The sequence below is a fragment of the Onthophagus taurus genome, chromosome 6 (assembly GCF_036711975.1).
Source record: "Onthophagus taurus isolate NC chromosome 6, IU_Otau_3.0, whole genome shotgun sequence".
Classification (NCBI taxonomy): domain Eukaryota; kingdom Metazoa; phylum Arthropoda; class Insecta; order Coleoptera; family Scarabaeidae; genus Onthophagus; species Onthophagus taurus.
The window spans coordinates 16,004,021-16,023,751 of NC_091971.1; the positions used below are offsets into that span (position 1 = coordinate 16,004,021).

A 19,731-nucleotide genomic window follows, 5' to 3' on the forward strand; every position below is an offset into this window, starting at 1 on the left:
AAATGCGCATTGCATACTACCTAGCTTGCAGTCAGGTTCTTTTGAATATCACGGATGATCTTCTACGTGGTTGGCCACGGCTCTGATCTTACTTGACTTTTCCAAACCTTTCATACTTTGCATCATTCGCTGCTGGTTGGAGTGCTTGGGTATATTGGACTGTCGCCGTCTGCTCTCAATCTTATTCAGAGCTATCTTTGTTACCGTTCACAGCGAGTAGCTTGTAATGGTGAGTTGTCTGCACAAGTTGAGGTCGTGTCGGGTGTGCCCATTGTCGGCCCAATTCTGTTTTCAATTTATACTTCCCAACTGTGTATGGCTGTAAAGCACTGTACTGCGCACATGTACGCTGATGACATTCAATTATACTACACTTTTCCAATATCAAATCTAGCTGTGGCTGAAAGTAATATTAATGCTGACTTGAACGCCTTGGTCATTGCTGCTAATGAGCACAGCTTAACGATAAATCCATCTAAGTCATCGGTGATGGTTTTTGGGAGCCGGGGTGTTTTGGACGAAGTCAGGGATGGGTTGAGCTTGAAAATTGACTCTGATGTTTTGCAGGTTGCTGAAAGTGCAAGGAATTTGGGTATCTTTATTGACAGTAAACTAAGATTTGACTCGTATATTGACTGCGGATACACTTGTGATGTATTATATGGCCCTTGTATTGATAATATTCACAAGGTAAGAATTCAAAAAGTTCAGAATGCGTGCTTACTTTTTATTTATGGTATTAGGAAATATGCGAGTATCTCATACACCTTAAAATGGGTGGGCTGGTTGAATATGTCACGTCGTAGGGTTCTTCACTCTGCTTGCTGTCATGCAGTTTAAGTTTATACATATATACAAAATGTAGAAAAAGGACCTGGGAATGCTGACTTGGTCCTTTTTAACTCATGGCATTTAATTTTTGTTTTATTTTAGTTAAGTATTTTGTTATAGGGGTTTATAATGGTGCTATGGGTTAATAAACATTATTATTATTATTATTATGGGGGAGTAATGCTAGTTGTTGTAGTGTGGGTAGGCTTGGGGGTGGTTAGGTGGAGAAGAAGAAGAAGAAAGCTGTCATCATGTTTATACATTGTTAGTTTATCTTGACACCGAGAAAATCTTTATTTCAGTATCCTATTTAATTTCCTAAAATTAGAAATAATTATTCTATGACATTCTGTAGAATCTCCAATTATGTTAGTTCCAATAATCAATATAAATTTTAAGTGTAATTTAATGTTTCGTCTTGCTGTGACGACATAAATAGAGCAATTTGGTTTTAGCTTCCAGCAACAATAGAATAAATAAGAGTAATAACGACACTAAAAACTTAAATTGTTTGTTTAAGTTTGACTCCGCTTGTTTAAATGGTTTGATTGGAATGATAAGGAAAAAAAGAAACTGGTACGTAGTAATGATTGTACAATTTTTAAACTGGTTTAAATAATTTTTGTTCAAAAGCTGCTTAATCACAGCAATTTAATGAAGTCTTCAGAACTGGTTTTATTTTGATGATAGCAATATCTTGTTTTGTTTCTGGTGAGGTTGTTAATCTTAATTTTAAACAAAAACACATTTTTTAATATTTGTATTTGTGTATTTGTTATTGTGAAAAAAAAAAGTGCTATAATAAAATAAACTTTTTTTGTGTGTTAAAAAACTTAATTTCTTGGCAAAAATTATTGTATCATCATTTCCTTTCCCAACTCATTAATTACTTTTTAATGGTTCGAGTCAGTTTAAATAACTAAACGCCTACATCTTTGGGCTGATTACTTTTTTTGTTCGTCAATCTACATGGTGGAAGTTACAGTTTACAAAAGCTCCTACTCAAACTTCAACCAACTAAAACGACCAGAAACCATTGTGCATTGAACGCAATATTACGTCGAAGAAGGAGAACCTCTTACGATTCACGTTTTCAAAACGATTTATATAGCATACCGAGTTGCATTTTAAAGTTTTTCATTTCACATCGACATTCGATCGAAGAAGAATGTGCCAAAGAATGAACAAAAAGTGGTTTAATTTATTTTTGTTTAAAACAATTAATAACAGTAATAATAATTAAATTGTAAATTATTTGATAAATTAGATAAGTGGAGTGTTAAGTGATTATATAAAAATGTCTTTGAAAGAAGTTTTTGAAATAAATGGAAAAAGTGATTCTTTTGACTTAACTAAAATTGTTGGTATTAACAAAGACGTTGAAAGTAATAATATTCAAGAAGAAACGTAAGTTTTAATATTAAATGTGAAATTAAATAAAATGAAAGTTATCTAAAATATGTTAAAGGTTAAATTTTATAACTGGCAAATTGTGAATATTTATTATTAACTATGTATTGAGGAAGAGATAATGAATTTTGTTATGTCTTGTTTACTATGTTATAGATAAACGTTTTTTTTAAACTATCGGTGAAGGTATCATAAATTATCTAAATATGAATTTTTAAAAAACTAATCTTATCAATCGACCCAAATTTTTAAATTACTAATAAACTTTAATCATCATAATAGCTTTTTTTGTCAAATTTTTTTTAAATTAGTTTATTTTACACTTTAGCGTTAATTAATTTTCAATACGTAATTACACGGTTTTTAATAATTAGTCACGGTTTTTATTATTTTTATTTGTTATCCCTCTGGCTATTAAGTTATATACAGGGTGTTGTAATAATTATTTAATGTGTACCTTTTGAAACTTATTTTTGTTGTTTACTATGCACAATGTAAACTGAGCGAACCGAACAGCAATCACGATTATTAATTTCTGTTCTACAACGATACACTAAATTAATACATTTTGACACCTAAACATGTTCAATGTGTACTCCCTCCAATACAATATTCAAGATAGCACATCTATTCCTGAAAGTTTTGCCTCATTAATATTAACAGAGGAATTATACTTCTTTGCAAAATTACTTAATCACTTATGATAGCAAATGCTCCACCGATTACACTTAAAAGCCTGAAACATATCTGTAAAATTGTGAAAATTTGACAGAGTTGAAAATCTTGTAAAAGCTTCAACGTTGCTGTTGACATGTAAAATTAGTTGCCATTTCTCTATTATCTTAAGGACCTTTGATGCAGCCGGTAAAATGCTGATTGGCCAAGCAACAATTGAGGTTATGCGTCAAAATAGCTATCAACATCAATAGATGATAAATGTGTAGAAATGAGAAAATAAAATATCTCAGCAGATTCAACTACCAATGACTATGAACCAAAAGAGAATTATAAACACACAATATAAGGATTCGGCACCACATTTAATATTAAACCACAACTGTTCAACAGTAAATGAATGTGGTAATCTAAAATAGCTTCCAATATAAATCACAAAGAATTTTGAAGTCAATTGTATGACATGTCACAATTTATGCAACATTCTTCTGCTGCATATATTTTAAGTAGAGCCAATACAGCATTGATATGTTAAGTTTCCAAGCGGTGAATCATTCGCATTTCTGATGGTATGGAATCTATGATCGATGTCTAAATAATCGTACAAGTTGTCTGCGGTTAGGTTGCTAATATCAAATGTTTTCATAGAAAATGGGATATCTGAATGTGATCCATTTGTACTAACACAATGAGATGCACTGATAAGATAGATATCTTCATCTATCTCTAAGTTAGGCCAAAAAGTTTAAAGTACTTGACACAACATACAATCTGATAGTACATATTTGTTAATGTTGTATGTTTGTAACTATACAGAGTATCTTGATGATTCGAGGAAGAAATTTTGAGAGTAAAACATAAAATAAAATTGCTAGACTGAAAATGACAACAATTGAATAAATAATGGTAAAATTTGAAACATTCACAAAAAGATAACAACAGAAATTAGAAGTACATTAATCTTCCCTGGAATTTGGAGAAATGAGTTAATGATCGTGACCTGAGCTTGTTGAGCAATGCATTTTCAACGATTTTACTCCCCTCCATAAATAAAAATCCTTACGAGGTTTTATGTTTAAGTGATGGGTGCTTCTGTTTATTGTTGTACTAGAAAAGACCATAATAAAAATACCACATGTCCCTGCTGGTATTTTGTTCATGGATTTGTTCATAATGATTTTATATCCAAACTTTAATGACCGGTGTCTCTGCGATTTGAGATCTTAAATTAGTTATCCGAATCACCAAAACTCTCTATAGACTTGTGATTTTGAAATTTGCAAACATAATGTATTTGCAAATTCATTTTTTTTTAAGTATTAACTCTGGTTGTAATTGTAACCATGTAAAAAGTCATGGTACAAAGTCATCTTTTCTGCTACTCATTGATACTCACCCAGTTCTTGTAACCATAATTATTGCATTAAGAATTTTGCCTTAATTTGACTTTCTTTATTATTCAGTCTCTGATGCCAAATCACCATGGCAAGTTACACGATTGAGCAGCACGTCCACATAATAAAACTTTTAAGCCAGACGCAGTGGCACTTCAAAGTCGACTTTCCAACGTTCAGTGGCCAACTTCGATGCGATAGCTTCGGTAAGGAATCAGCCAACTACATCGCCGCTGGCCGTAAAAATGTGCAGGTGAACTCGAAGCAATTGATTTTTCACCGCGCGCAAGAACTCAGACTTTCGCAGACTTCATCTTGGCAAATTTTGCGTCGCAACTTACACCTGGACTCGTACAAGTTACAAGCTAATGACCACAGACAACGTCGTTTGTTGGCAGAGGGGGCTTCGGATCATTTGGAAGAGTATCCAATTTTGGCAAAAAGAAACACTTTAACGACATAATGCATTTTTAGATTAATAGCTATATTAACAAGCAAAAACGCCATGTGTGGGAGGATGTCAACCTACACGAGGTTCACCAGGTGGCAATACATCCATAAGAAATTATTATTTTGAGCAGATTTAACCTGGGGTGGGCTTTTGGCTTTTTCCTCCGCCTCACGCCTCACATTTCTGATCATCTTTCAAGTGCTTTCTAGGTCTTCCTCTGGTTCTTGCTATTAAAGCTACTACGCCAAAGATCCTTTGTTGACCTCTTCATCCATCCATTCTCACCACACGCCTCAGCTATCGTATCCTTCGCGCTATCACAATTCGAACTATGCCATTTATAGTTGTAATGGCTTCGGTATATTCCGTTTTTACGCACTCCTCCATATTTTATGCGAAGCAACTTCTTCACGAACACCCTCAATACGTATTCATCTGTGGTATTCAACATACATGTATCTGTTTTTTATGTCAGAACGGATCTTATTAGTAGGTACTTTGTACCTGTTCATCTTGACATAATTTTGAGCGAAATAATTTAAAGTGTGCATAATAGCACCTTTTTGCAGCTTTTATTCTTATTGCATTCGTAATCGTATTTGAGCAGTCAAATACAGCGCCTAGAAAGCTGTAGTCTGCTTGCCTCACTTCAAATTTTATTTTGAAGAACAGTTCTGATTTGGCATCCTGTATCACTACTTTTACTGCCGAGTTGTCCATTGTAGCCCAACAGGTGCATCTCCCCCTCAATTTTATACCTTTCAATGCTGTCAAAAGTCTGTTTGAAATTAATGAATAGGCAGTGTACTTCAATGCGATGCTCACAGCATTTCTTTACGGTCTGCTTAAATAGGAAAATTTGGTCTATTGTACATCTATTGTTTCTGAATCCACACTGGTGTCTCCTAGTATTGACTCCGTTTATGTTTATTTTATGTTTACTTTATTTTGACTCCCTAAGATGGAAAACAGGTGTAGAGAAAATTTGGCAACCATATATTTTTTTGTGACAGGAACTTCACGTCCACATTTTTAAGCCAGACGCAGTGGCACTTCAAAGTCGACTTTCCAACGTTTAGTGGTCAACTTCGATACGATAGCTTCGGTAAAGAATCAGCCAACTACATCGCCGCTGGCCGTAAAAATGTGCAGGTGAACTCGAAGCAATTGATTTTTAGCCGCGCGCAAGAACTCAGACCTTCGCAGACTTCATTTTGCCAATTTTTGCGTCGCACCTTACACCTGCACTCGTACAAGTTACAACCTAATGACCAGAGACAACGTCGTTTGTTCGCAGAGGGGGTTTCGGAGCATTTAGAAGAGTATCCAATTTTAGCCAAAAAAATTTGCATTTTTAGATTAATACCTAGCTATATTAACAAGCAAAATCGCCATGTGTGGGAGGATGTCAACCCACACGAGGTTCCCTTATTTTGTGCAGATTTAGGGCCAGCGGCATTATGGTTCCATACTTCTTCGAAAACGACGTAGGTGAGGCCATCACCATCACTAACGGCCGAATTGAATGATATGAATCTGGATAATATGTAGTTCCAGTAGGATGCCGCTACGTGTCTCAGAGCGAATGCCATGATGGATATTCTGCATGACCGATTTAAGGGTATGGTTATCTCTCGTGGAGATGCCAACAAGATCGTGTGATTTGACCATTCTAGATTTTTCCTTGTGGTGTTTTCTGAAGTCGCAGGTGTATGCCAATAAGCCGCAATCAACCGATGCCCTCAAACTCAACATAACCTAAGCTATCGTTCAACTTCTAGCCGCTTCTACGCGGTAGAATTATTGAACAGTGGACTCAAATCCTTGCCACCCTACGATTCATACATACTTGGTTACATGGGTCTTTCAAATTTACTCATTTTTGCGTTTCCCGGCATTTCTGAATTGAGCAGGTACAAATTCATAAAAAACAATATGACTTGTAGCATGAAATGGGAAAATGATTCATCATGACTTCAGCCTATGCGATTCATTAGTGTTAGTACAAAGCAGTACTAATTTGATACTTATGGCATTTTCCTTTTTTTTCACCTCACTTTTTTTGCACCAATTTCATCACTATTCAAAATCTGAGACTATAACAACCTTTTTGTGGTTTATATCCTGTAGTAATTTTTACCAAAATGATCAATTTCTTCTATTTGTGCATAAAATTTAATTTGTTGAATGAAATATTAAATTTAATGATTTTAAATAGAATTTTCTTTTATTTTCAGATCAAAAGAATCAACATCATTTACATTAAAACAAAAAGTGTCTCTTTGTATGTTAGCAACTGTAGAATTTACAAGTTATTGCTCAATGTCGATTATGGCACCTTTCTATCCAAGAGAAGCGACAGCGAAAGGAATGTCGGAAACGTTAGCGGGATTCGTTTTTAGTTTTTACGCATTAGTCGTTTTCCTATCATCACCTATATTCGGAAAAGTTGTAAGTTATAAATGAAAATTCTCAATCAATATCACCAAAAAGGATTTTTTAATTTCTACTTTCCAGTTACCAAAGCTCGGAGTAAAATTTACATTCATCTTCGGAATCTTAACATCTGGAGTTTGTAACATCGTTTTCGGGTACGTTTAAAATCTAATACTTCGTTTAATATAGCGTAACAGGAAATGGACACTTGCTTCTTATGATGAAATGATGTCAACGGGTGTTATTAGACGAAACTGTCCACACAATTATTTTATGTTCCGAATTAACTTTCATTCAACAATTCACGTTTAGTCATCTTTTCAATATAAGTGATTGCTTTTTATTTCAGCACGCTTCAGTACATCGACAACACCTTCGTTTTCACCCTTTTATCATTCATTATCAGAGGAACGGAAGCTTTAGGAGCCAGCGCTTATTCAACGGCTGGATATGTTCTAGTTATTAATATTTTTCCTAAAAACGGTGGAGTCGTTAGGGTAATAAATTAATAATAAAACTATTTTTAAATTTGTAAATTAAAGTCACGATTTGATATAATAGTTTTGTTATTATATCGAAACAATGAAACTATTAAATTTTATTTGTATCGTTATCTTATTCTTTTTTGCCTTAGGGTATTTTAGAGACCTTCGTTGGACTTGGAATGAGTGTTGGTCCAGCGATGGGTGGCCTTTTATTTGCGGTATGTTAATAAAATTATTTATGTTTTTAAATGAAATGAATTAATGTTTTTTTTTTAACTATTAACCAATATTTTCTAGGAAGATCGGAGGTTTTGGACTGCCTTTTTACGTTGTAGGAATGATATCAGTCATGGTGGCACCAATTAATTTTTATGTTCTTTCAACGAGTGATGGTAAAAAATTAATACATTTAAATTCGATTTTTAATTTTCTTTTTTTAGATTACAAAGTTGAAGTACAATCTGGTTCATATTTAAACATTCTAAAACTACCATCAGTAATCATAACATGTTGTGTCGTCGTTGTTGTATCAGCAACATGGGGATTTTTAGATCCAACTTTAGAACCACATTTAAGAATGGTAAATTTCTTAAGATTACAATAGTATGTCCTAGTCCTTTGCTACTACAACCTGGAGTGGCTTTTCCCTTTTGTCCTCCACGTCATTCCTCACATTTCTGATCCGCATCTTTTTCAGTTTCTGCCATACATCGTCTTCCTCTGGTTCTCGCTATTCCAGCTACTACGCCAAAGATCCTTTTTTCACCTCTTCATTCTCACCACATTCCTCAGAAATCGTATCCACTCCTCCATCTTTTATGCGAAGCAACTTCTTCACGAACACCCTCGATACGTATTCATCTGCGGCATTCATCATCCATGTATCTGATTTTTATGTCAGAATATAACATGAAATAATTTTGAGCGAAATAATTTAAAGTGTGCATAATAGCACCTTTTTGCAGCTTTTCTTATTACATTCGTAATCGTGTTTGAGCAGTCAAATACAGCGCTTAAGTACTTGAAGTTCTTAATACCCTGAAAGCTGTAGTCTACTTGCCTCACTCCAAATTTTATTTTGAAGAACAGTTTAGATTTGGCATACTGTATCACTATTTTTACTGCCGAGTATACTCCCTCTCAAGTTTATACCTTTCAATGCTGTCAAAAGTCTTTTTGAAATAACCCTTTGTGTCCCAAGAAGTCAAACATTTTGAAACTTTGTGACAGAATTAAAACGCTATCAAAATACACTCAGTAAACGCCTTTGGAATAATATTTTAGCAAAATATGCAATCCCCCTATTTTCGCATAGTCTAAGTGTCAAAAAAGACGATAATTCAAAAATTCTTGGAAAGCGTTATTGAAATTAAGAAATAAAACTTATTTTAAATTGAAGCTTAAAGCTTTCTGTTTAAAGCGATGTATAACAATCGATGGGTTGAATTAGAAAAATATTGAGAAAAAGAGTATTGAGTTAAAAGTAACATTTTCGTATAACCTAAAAGTGCCAAAAAAGATGCTAATTTAAAAATTCCTGGAAGCCGTATTTATTGAAATTAAGGAATGAGACTTATTCTATATTAAAGCTCAAAGCTTTCTCTTTAAAATGATGTATAATAATTGTTGGGTTGGATTGGAAAAATATAGAGAAAAAAAATGTTGAAATAAAACTTACATTTTCGTATAACCTAAAAGTGTCAAAAAAGATGCTAATTTAAAAATTCCTGGAAGCCGTATTTATTGAAATTAAGGAATGAAACTTATTTTAAATTAAAGCTCATAGCTTTCTCTTTAAAATGATGTATAATAATTGTTGGGTTGGATTGGAAAAATATAGAGAAAAAAAATGTTGAAATAAAACTTACATTTTCGTATAACCTAAAAGTTCAAAAAAGATGCTAATCTAAAAATTCCTGGAAGCCGTATTTATTGAAATTAAGGAATGAAACTTATTTTAAATTAAAGCTCAAAGCTTTCTCTTTAAAATGATGTATAATAATTGTTGGGTTGGATTGGAAAAATATAGAGAAAAAAAATGTTGAAATAAAACTTACATTTTCGTATAACCTAAAAGTGTCAAAAAAGATGCTAATTTAAAAATTCCTGGAAGCCGTATTTATTGAAATTAAGGAATGAAACTTATTTTAAATTAAAGCTCATAGCTTTCTCTTTAAAATGATGTATAATAATTGTTGGGTTGGATTGGAAAAATATAGAGAAAAAAAATGTTGAAATAAAACTTACATTTTCGTATAACCTAAAAGTGTCAAAAAAGATGCTAATTTAAAAATTCCTGGAAGCCGTATTTATTGAAATTAAGGAATGAAACTTATTTCAAATTAAAGCTCAAAGCTTTCTCTTTAAAATGATGTATAATAATTGTTGGGTTGGATTGGAAAAATATTAAGAAAAAAAATGTTGAAACAACACTTACATTTAATAGAGTCAAAAAAGATGCTAATTTAAAAATTCTTAGAAACCATGTTTATTGAAATTAAGGAATGAGACTTATTTTAAATTTAAGCTCAATGTTTTCTTTTTAAAATGATCTGTAATAATCACACCTAATAACCATTTATCAAAGAAATACCTTCTTGAATAACAAAATTCAACAGCACCACTTTTCACTAAACTTCTAACCTCACATCTGGATGAATAAGTTTAAAGTGTACCTAAAAATCCTACAGTGCGGATTGCGACAGATAATAAGATAGAAAACAGATGTAGAGAAAATTTGTCACCCATATATTTTTTGTGACAGGTACTTCACTCAGATTTTATTTACAATTAAACTTAAAAATATGTTTCTTAAAACTAAAAGTTAAGATTTTCTGAAGTATTTGACTTGACAACAAAAATCTGCCAACATAGGAGGACTCCATTTGCCGTGGCACCGTTTTTCCATGCTGGAAATATCCTGATGTACCCCTTTACATGTTCGTCGCTAATAGCTCTGTTTTTGTGAAAGAAGTCGAGATGGGAGTGTAGAAAGTGTATTTTGAATGACATATTACAACCTAATGCTTGATACGTCGAAAATAGTTCTATGAGATTTTTGTTTTCCAAGCAGATTTCGATGATCTGAATTCCGACGAAAATTCCTTCCTTTGAAGTGGTCGTATTGCAAAACGTAAATTTGCATATTTCACAGTATATTTTGACGCCATATTTATCCCATTCATATTAGTCAGGCAAAAGTAGCAATCAGAAACGCGGTCTACAGGCTCTATCCAAATCATGGGTTTTCAGAATGCCATAAATCGTCTTTCTTTTGTCTAATCTGTAAGATTCTTTACGCATGCGCAATTCTTATCCTGATGCTGTAGTTCATCAGAAGCCAAAATAATCATCAGCGATAACATTGTTTTGCCAGTTCAGTGAAATTTCATCACTGACTTTTAAAAGTTACTTCAACGTAACTTCGTCGAGATTCGAAGCAAACATTATTTTGCTTATGTATGCTAAACCGACAATTTAACACTGTTTTAAATGAAAACTCGATGCAATTCGATCATACGTAGTATTAGCAGAAAATAGGATAAAATCATAGATGGTTATCACAACGAATCTGTGGTGTTTTGCCATGAGGCTATATAGTAAGGTAATAATTAACATTCAGTCGATCAGCGTTATCAAATATAGATTTGTCTCCTTTTTTATGCATTCCTACGATTACTCCCAGCAGGTTATTATCAGTACATGCAGTCTTTCTTCTGTTGCCTCTCCGCTAATTTTTATTAGCTCAACAGTGATGTTATCTTCTCCTGGCTTCTTGATATTTTTGCCCTTGCTATAGCACTTCTTCCATCGTTGGGATTTCTATCATAACTTCCGTATTGCTCACTCTATATTTACTTCGTCTTCTCTCTGGTGCACAATTTTCACCAATTTATCGAAATGTTGCTTCCATCTCATCATTATCTCTTCATTTTCAGTTAGTACTTCTCCTTCTTTGCTTCTACACACGCCGCTTTTGGGTTGATACCCCGTTGTTTCCATTTTAATTGTCCTGAAGAAGTTCCTCACTTTCATATCAATACAATCATCATCATTAGTCATACAATCTTATTGCAGAGCATTGGCTTTTTCAAATTTTAATCTCCATTCCTTCCTGTCCCTTGCTTATGTTGTCCATCTTCTTCGTGTCCTCCATCACACCATCTCTCCACTGTAGTTTGGATCTTCTGACCACCTTTATAATGGTTTCTATATTCTTGTGTCTAGCTGATCCACAAGCATTATACAGGGTGATTCATTAGCTCTATGACAAACTTTGGCAGATGAAAAGTGATGCGATTCTAAGGAAAAAATGTTATATGAATATGGGTCCGATTCATTTTGGTTAAAGAGAAATTACAAAAATTGTTCGAAATGTCCGCCTTCAGCTTGAATGCACGCTTCACATCGACGAAGTAAAGATTTGCAACAATCGCAACAATAATTATGAAATACAAATACAGAGTTGGCTGTGATAACAAAACTGAGTTCTTTATGTCAAACATTTCAATTTACTCTATTCTGTGTCTTTCAAAGTTTATAATTGTCAGAGTTTTGATCGAAAACGAAAATGCATGTATTTACGACTGAAGAATATGAAGATATTATTTTTGTATACGGGCTTTGTAACGGAAACGCTCGGCAAGCAGCAAGAGAATACCTTCGTAGGTTTCCAAATAGACATCAACCTGCCCATACAGGGTTTAGTGCATCATTTCGCAGACTAAGAGAAACAGGTAACCCCGCTCCACTACATTCCGTTCGTCCCCATGATGTGAATGTACAAAATGAAGAACGTGTTATTGATTTAGTACTTGACGACCCTTCAATTAGTACTCGGCGTATAGCGAGCATGTTACAAATATCTCAAAGTTTTGTATGGCGTCTATTGAATCGAGAAATGTTACATCCGTTTCATCGCCAAAATGTTCAAGCATTACTTATATTATTCAGCAACATGCTCAAAATAATAACTTCATTTCCCAAGTTCTGTGGTCTGATGAAGCGTGTTTCACTAGGGACGGCATAAATAATTATCATAACGAACATGTGTGGTCCTTGCAAAATCCACATGCAATTACACCAGGAAAATTTCAGCAACGGTTTAGTGTAAACGTTTGGGGTGGCATTTTTAACAATTCTTTGCTACCTGTATGGGTGATAAATGAACGCTTAAATGCAAATATGTACAGAAATTTCTTGGGACATAACCTTTTCGATTTTATCGACGACGTACCACTAAACATCGTTCAAAATATGTGGTATCAGCACGATGGTGCACCACCACATCGAGGAAGAGAAGTCATCGCTTGGTTACATGAACATTTTCCAAACAAATGTATTGGCAATGGAGGTCCAGTAGTCTGGCCACCACGATCCCCAGATCTAAATCCGCTGGATTATTATTTCTGGGGACACATGAAGCAGCTTGTGTACCATGTAGAAATTACTACCCGTCAGCAACTACTGGACAGAATTCAAGATGCAGCTGATAGCATTATTATTATTATTATTATTGCTGCCGGGCTGAGGAGGGCGGCCCCTCTCGTTACCGCGACCTATAAGATCTATTGTAACTTTAGCCCTCCAAAGGTTTAGGGCAAATGTAGGTCCTTAATGAACCTTAGTATTGTCCTGAGGTCTTGAACCTTTATGTCGGTAGGTAACAGGGGAGTTTTACCGAAGACGTTGTGCCTTAGACGTCCTCTGGCGACGCAATTGCACAGTATATGTTCAGCAGTTTCTGACTCGTCGTTGCATAGTCGACAAGTTTGATCCTCAGCTTGTCCAATGTGGAAGAGGTGGTATTTTAGGGGCACATGGCCGGTTAGGTAGCCTGAGAGCGTTCTTAGATCCCCTTTGCTGAGGCATAAAACCTCTTTGGTTTTGTTTTGCGACGGAGTTATCATACTCTTCGCTTGTCTGTGACCTGGAAGTTCTTTCCAGCGTAAGGCTATCTTTGAAGCCTCCCAGTTGTTGATTATTTGTTTTAGGTGGCTTTTTTGTAGTCCACATCCAGGTTGGGGTCCAATGAAGGGCGTGTTTGCTGCCTCTTTGGCCAGCTTGTCGGCTTTCTCATTGCCCTCAATGTTGCTGTGACCTGGAACCCACCATAGGGTAACATCATTGCCCCTAGCGAGTTCTCTCAGGTTGTTGGTGCACTCTCTGATCAGTGCGGAGCCACACGTGTAGGCCTGAATTGCCTTTAAGGCGGCCCGACTGTCTGTGAACATGTTTATGGATGCACCTTTTTGTCCCTTCTGTAGGTTCAAAGCGGTGCAGAAGTTTATAGCAAGAACTTCTGCTTGGAAAATTGTTAAGTCCGAGCTGAGGGGCAATTTGATGTGGCTATTTGGTCCACTGATGCCCATGCCTACTCCAGATCTTACTGTCTTTGAAGCATCGGTGTACCAGGCTAGGGCTCCTCTTTTTAGTTGAGGCCCTCCTTTCGCCCAATCATCCCTGCTACTAAATATGACCTTATACGGTTGGTTGAAATTGTATTCCGTCGGTATAAGGTCCGTTTTAATTTCAATCAGGTGATTTAGACATGGGTCTTTGAGGATCTCGAGGTGTCCTCTGAGATTACCCTGCATCAACTTGAGTGAAGAAACTGTTTTCAGTGATAAGGCACTTAAGGCTGCCTCCTTTTGTATATATATGTGGAGCGGTGTGAGACCAAGTAGGGCTTCCAAAGCAGCCGTCGGACAGGATCTCATTGCACCCGTAATGTTAAGACATGCTAACCGCTGGATTTGTGCCAGCTGTTGTTGAGCTGTCTTATGTTTTGTTTTTGGCCACCAAACCAATGAGGCGTAGGCGACCATGGGTCTGATTATTGCTACGTAGGCCCAATGAGCCATTCGTGGTTTGAGACCCCAGTTCCTTCCTAGGAGCCTGCGGCAGATCTGGTTTGCCATGATGGCCTTTTTCCTCACCTTATCTAAGTGTGAGTTCCAGTTTAGTTTACTATCAAGTATTACCCCTAGGTATTTAGTTTCTGTTTTGAGGTTAATAGTTCTGCTTTCAATGGAGGGTGCTTTTATTTGTAGCTTCCTTCTCCGAGCTTCCTCCTCAGCATACCCTTGTATCTTAAATCCGTTTTTAGTTAGGATGTTCATCAAGTCATCAACTACCAGGCACCATAATAGAGGTGATAGCACTCCCCCTTGGGGACATCCTCTTAGCGCCTTTATAGTCAGCGACTCGCCTCCCAGACTGGCTATACACCACTTGATTGTCGACGGATGTATGTCTTTTGCGTTTAAAGCCTTCTCTATGGATTCATATGAGGTGTTATCAAACGCACCCTCTATATCTATGAAAGCACAAAGGGCTATCTCTTTGGTTGCAATTGCCTCCTCTAAGGTGCTAGTCAAAGCATGGAGAGCGGTAATTGTTGATTTTGCTTTCTGGTAAGCATGTTGGCTAGGGTGGAGTGGATTTGTGAGAAGCACTCCGTTCCTTAGGTATTGACCGATTACCTTTTCCATCCCTTTGAGGAGAAATGAAGTTAGGCTAATTGGTCTGTACGCCTTGGGGTCCGCGTTTGAACGCCTACCACCTTTGGGTATGAAGACCACCTTTACTTTCCTCCATAGAGTGGGTATATAGCTAAAGCTGTAGCTAGCTATATATAGGGATATTATTATTGGGAGAAGTTCTTCTAAGCCTTTTTGCAGAAAGATAGGCAGAATTCCATCTCCTCCAGGTGATTTTAAGGGCTTGAAATTCGAGATAGCCCACCTTACTCTGTTGGGTGTGAAAATATTCCCAGCTGTGCTGCGAACCCTACCTGATGGACGGGTTATGTCCATTACTTCAGGGTCGGCATCTGCATGGGGGCAGACTTTTGAGGAAGGAAAGTGTGTACTCAGTAGGAGTTCCAACGATTCCTTAGCATCCAGATATATATATAAGCTAATAGCATACGGAATGATCCAAATATCATACGTCGTGTGATAGAATCTTTACTTCGTCGATGTGAGGCGTGCATTCAAGCTGAAGGCGGACATTTCGAACAATTTTTGTAATATTCAAACTTATTTTTTATGTTACATTTTCATTTGCCTATTAAACTGTGTAAAATTTTCAAAGGCTTGTAACTCTTTAACCAAAATGAATCGGACCCATATTCATATAACATTTTTTCCTTAGAATCGCATCACCTTTCATCTGCCAAAGTTCGTCATAGAGCTAATGAATCACCCTGTATAGTTCAAAGTTGTACCTACGTCTCCATACTCCATATACACAGATTCCTCCGTATATTTGACGCAGCATCCTCTTCCTGCGCTCTTACATTCTTCATCGCACCATTTCATATTTTACAGCTCGTTCTTGTGCCGAAGCATTTGTTTGCTATCTTCGTGGTCTCACATCTCATTCTTCATCCAATTATCAGGAAGCACTCTCAACTTTCCTTCTCTTCCTCTTCCTGTGTTCCATTTTATTCTATTTTATCGTTTTTTTGTACAAAAGTCTGATAAAGTGTAAAATTTTAACATGCATTTTTCTTTTAGTACAATTTAAATGCTGCCAACATAGGATTAATATTCCTCCTTTTATCAGCAACATACGGTGTGTTCAGTCCAATTTGGGGATTTATAAGTGATAAAATAAAAAGTTATTGGACTTTAATGCCTTTAGGGTTAATTTCAAGTAGCGTTGTTTTACTATTCCTCGGTCCATCCCCAGTATTATCATTTTTATCAAGTTCTTTGCTTTTGACGATAATCTCTTTATCAATTTTGGGTGTTTTTGTCGCCATGTCAGTAATGCCAACGTATCAAGGAATTTTAGATGGCGCAATCGATGGTGGCTTTAAAGATAATTTAGGTACTCACAGTATCGTAGCCGGATTATGGTCATCGTCTTATTCTTTAGGCGAAATAATCGGTCCTGCGTTAGGTGGGGTGCTTTTACAACATTGGGGATTTCCCCGAGCATCGACTGCCTTGGCAGGAATGAATTTTATATTTGCCATCGTAACGACCGCTTATTTTATAATAAAAAAAGAGAAATGTTCAAAATGTGATGTTAACACTGAAAATGTTATTCAGTAAATTTGGTTGTAATATTTATTTTTTTCGAACAAGATCAATAAATTGTTGTTTATTACACTTGTTTTTATTTTCGAAATTTAATTGAAACTTTGGTAATAACAAGTTGTTAGAAATATTTTTAGTTTTTTGGGAGTGAATTGTGAAATAAACCAGCTGTTTATCAGCTGAAGAACTCGTAATCATCACGTCGTTTGTGTCGACTTTTACATAAAAGATAAAGAAAAAGGCTAAGACAACAAAACGGGTTCAGTTGAGTTTTAAATGTAAAAAGGATATGATATCTTTAACCAGTGTCACTATTGTTCGTTCATTAATTAGAAAGTTTTTAATTTATCTAGAAATAACTTACGGAAATTTCCAAGAACGAGATCTTTACAAACAGAAATTTATAGAATAAACAAATCGTTTTAAGTGCGTATATTTCGTTATCTAAAAACTACAAATAGTTGTCTACTTAATTATAAAGTTTGAGTTGTAATTTTTGTAGTTTATTTTCACGATGGGAGTTCCAACGTACACAAGAAATAATCTCTCATCTTGCAGTAAAGATTTGCAAGATAGTTTTACAGTATCTTTTTCAAGTAGTAGTTCAAGTGGAAGATGTATTCCTCGATCAAGATCTTTAGCCAATTTTACTCAATATAATTATGCACCCGGAGAATTAAGGAGATTACGAGAAAGACTTATGAGGTAAAAAAAACATTTAAGATACACTTTATATTTATAAATAATATAAATAAAATTTAAATCATTTTTGGATATAATCCAAAATGGGGTTTATTTTAAGATTATTATTACATTTTACAGATTAAATTCTCGAGTCGAAACGTCAACCTTAAAGAAATTGGATAAGTCCCAAATAATGACTTTAATTTCTTTGGCTGTGGTCGATTTTATGTGTTTTTGTTCAATGTCGATTTTAGCACCATTTTTTCCAAGGGAAGCGGCTGCTAAAGGGTTATCTCCAACAATGTCGGGATTTGTATTCAGTTTTCATGCTTTGGTGGTTTTTATAACAGCTCCAATTTTTGGAAAAATTGTATTTATTAACATTAAAATGTTATTAAATTTATTAAAAGATTTTTTTTAGTTACCCAAACTTGGAGCAAGATCGGTCTTTTTATCGGGAATCTTTTTTTCTGGAATTTGCAACATACTTTTTGGGTACTTAATATTAACACGTTTAACGATTTTCTATAAATATTTTTTTAGATTACTCGAATTTGTAAACGATTACACTTTATTTACATCATTTTGTTTTTTAATACGTGGTTTAGAAGCTTTGGGAGCAAGTGCTTTTTCCACTGCAAGTTATGTTTATGTTGTGGCAACATTTCCAGATAATATGGGATCAGTTTTTGTGCGTTAATCTTTATTTGCCCCAAATGTTTAATAATTAATTTATTTTTAGGGTATTTTAGAGACATTCGTTGGGTTGGGAATGAGTATAGGTCCAGCTCTTGGAGGATTCCTTTACTCGGTATTAAAATAACCCCAACATTTACACATGATTTTTATTCACGATTTGTTTTAGGGTAGATAGGAGGTTTCGAAGCTCCATTTTTTGTTTTAGGAGCTACAATGGTCTGTGCAATTCCAATTAATATGTTTTTGTTGAAACCAGTTGAGCGTAAAACACCAAATAAACTTTTGATTCAATCGAAATTACTTTTTTTTTCTTTTTAGATTGTGATGTAAGCAATCAAAATACATCGATGCTTTCACTTGTAAAAGTTCCTGCTGTTTTGGTAATCGGATTAGTTATCGTTGTAACTTCTAGTGCTTGGGCTTTTTTGGATCCAACGTTAGAACCGCATTTAAGAGAAGTAATAATTAAATAATTACAATTTATGTTATACAGTTTATTTATTATTTTAGTTTGATTTATCTCCGGAACATGTAGGTCTAATTTTTTTATTGTTTTCGGCTTTGTACGGAATTTTTAGTCCAATTTGGGGCTGGTTGGCCGATAGAGTTTTTAATCATTGGCACATGATGGCTTTGGGATTAATTTTTTCCTCATTTGGTTTATTATTATTAGGACCATCGCCTTTATTTAATTTTTTACCCAAGTAAATAATTAATTTTACTAACAACAAAAAATTAATCTTGCTTTTTCTTTTTTTCAGTTCTCTACCTCTAAACTTAGTTGCCTTATCAATAATAGGAATTTCTGTTGCTTTATCACTACTTCCAACATTTCAAGGAGTTCTAACAAGTGCTATGTAAACAACAATTTATTATTTATTACAATATATTATTATCATTTTTTTTTCTTAGTGAAGGTGGTTATTCGAATGCAATCCCAACTTATGGCATTGTCGCAGGAATTTGGTCTTGTATGTATTCTTTAGGTGAAGTTATTGGTCCTTCTTTAGGAGGAATTTTATTAGAACATTATGGATTTGCTGTGGCTTCTACTACAATGGCTGGATCTACATTTATTTTAGGCATTTCGATATGGATTTTTTATTTCATCCGAAGAAAAATGTTGGATAGATCCCTACGACAATCATCGAATTCAGAAAGCTTTTGGGACTTTTCTGATTCAAGCGAATCAAGCCCTTTGCTTTTATCCCAAACTCATTTCGACCATAATTCTTACACCCAAGAAAAAGTAATGTCCTTTGAAAAAAGTAGAAAGTTCGACTCACAAGTAAATAAACAATTTAAGTAAATTTATATTATTTATTATATCGTTTTTAGTGCGGTGAATTTGATGTGAATCAAGTAACAGATGTAAGAGGAACTATAAGTATAACTTCAAGAGGTGCTTGCGAAGTCTAAATTAGTATAATTTATAAATATATAGTTATTTTATTATGTATTTATTATCCCCCAAATATTTTAATTTGTATCGTTAATCGTTACCAACCTCATAAATATTTACTCAACCCATTTCGATATTAAAATATTACATTTCTAAATCCAATAATTTTATGCATAATCTGTATTATTTAAAATAAATAAAACCTAATTTAAAA

General features: G+C 34.7%; 2 protein-coding genes across 3 annotated transcripts; both read left to right on the forward strand.

Moving 5' to 3' along the window:
• The first annotated feature begins 1,908 nt into the window (after nt 1-1,908).
• LOC111423769 (MFS-type transporter SLC18B1-like) lies at nt 1,909-16,802 on the forward strand. Its single transcript, XM_023057116.2, has 8 exons — nt 1,909-2,238; nt 6,999-7,212; nt 7,279-7,352; nt 7,547-7,694; nt 7,832-7,900; nt 7,984-8,074; nt 8,123-8,262; nt 16,205-16,802. Exons 1-8 carry the CDS (start codon nt 2,129-2,131, stop codon nt 16,745-16,747), a joined length of 1,389 nt encoding a protein of 462 aa, XP_022912884.1. The 5' UTR covers nt 1,909-2,128; the 3' UTR covers nt 16,748-16,802.
• A 197-nt stretch (nt 16,803-16,999) lies between these two features.
• LOC111423762 (MFS-type transporter SLC18B1-like) lies at nt 17,000-19,682 on the forward strand. 2 transcript variants are annotated; one of them, XM_023057092.2, is made up of 12 exons: nt 17,000-17,158; nt 17,235-17,437; nt 17,555-17,786; nt 17,838-17,911; nt 17,960-18,107; nt 18,159-18,227; nt 18,287-18,377; nt 18,434-18,573; nt 18,626-18,819; nt 18,877-18,972; nt 19,028-19,403; nt 19,454-19,682. In XM_023057092.2, the coding sequence occupies exons 2-12, from the start codon at nt 17,247-17,249 to the stop codon at nt 19,532-19,534; spliced, it is 1,692 nt and encodes a 563-aa protein (XP_022912860.2). In that variant the 5' UTR covers nt 17,000-17,158; nt 17,235-17,246; the 3' UTR covers nt 19,535-19,682. The 2 variants fall into 2 exon arrangements, with proteins under 2 accessions (XP_022912860.2, XP_022912871.2); XM_023057103.2 differs by lacking the exon at nt 17,000-17,158 and having other exon boundaries at nt 17,165-17,437.
• The last annotated feature ends 49 nt before the right edge of the window (nt 19,683-19,731 follow it).

What these genes read in the sequence shown, in the direction of transcription:
- LOC111423769 (XM_023057116.2), top strand. Translation starts at nt 2,129, where the DNA reads ATGTCTTTGAAAGAAGTTTTTGAAATAAATGGAAAAAGTGATTCTTTT. An exon ending in TGGGTGGCCTTTTATTTGCG is followed by an intron (nt 7,901 to 7,983) that starts GTATGTTAATAA and finishes TTTTCTAGGAAG; the next exon opens with ATCGGAGGTTTTGGACTGCC. An exon ending in TAGAACCACATTTAAGAATG is followed by an intron (nt 8,263 to 16,204) that starts GTAAATTTCTTA and finishes TTTTTCTTTTAG; the next exon opens with TACAATTTAAATGCTGCCAA.
- LOC111423762 (XM_023057092.2), top strand. Translation starts at nt 17,247, where the DNA reads ATGGGAGTTCCAACGTACACAAGAAATAATCTCTCATCTTGCAGTAAA. An exon ending in TTACGAGAAAGACTTATGAG is followed by an intron (nt 17,438 to 17,554) that starts GTAAAAAAAACA and finishes TACATTTTACAG; the next exon opens with ATTAAATTCTCGAGTCGAAA. An exon ending in ATAATATGGGATCAGTTTTT is followed by an intron (nt 18,108 to 18,158) that starts GTGCGTTAATCT and finishes ATTTATTTTTAG; the next exon opens with GGTATTTTAGAGACATTCGT.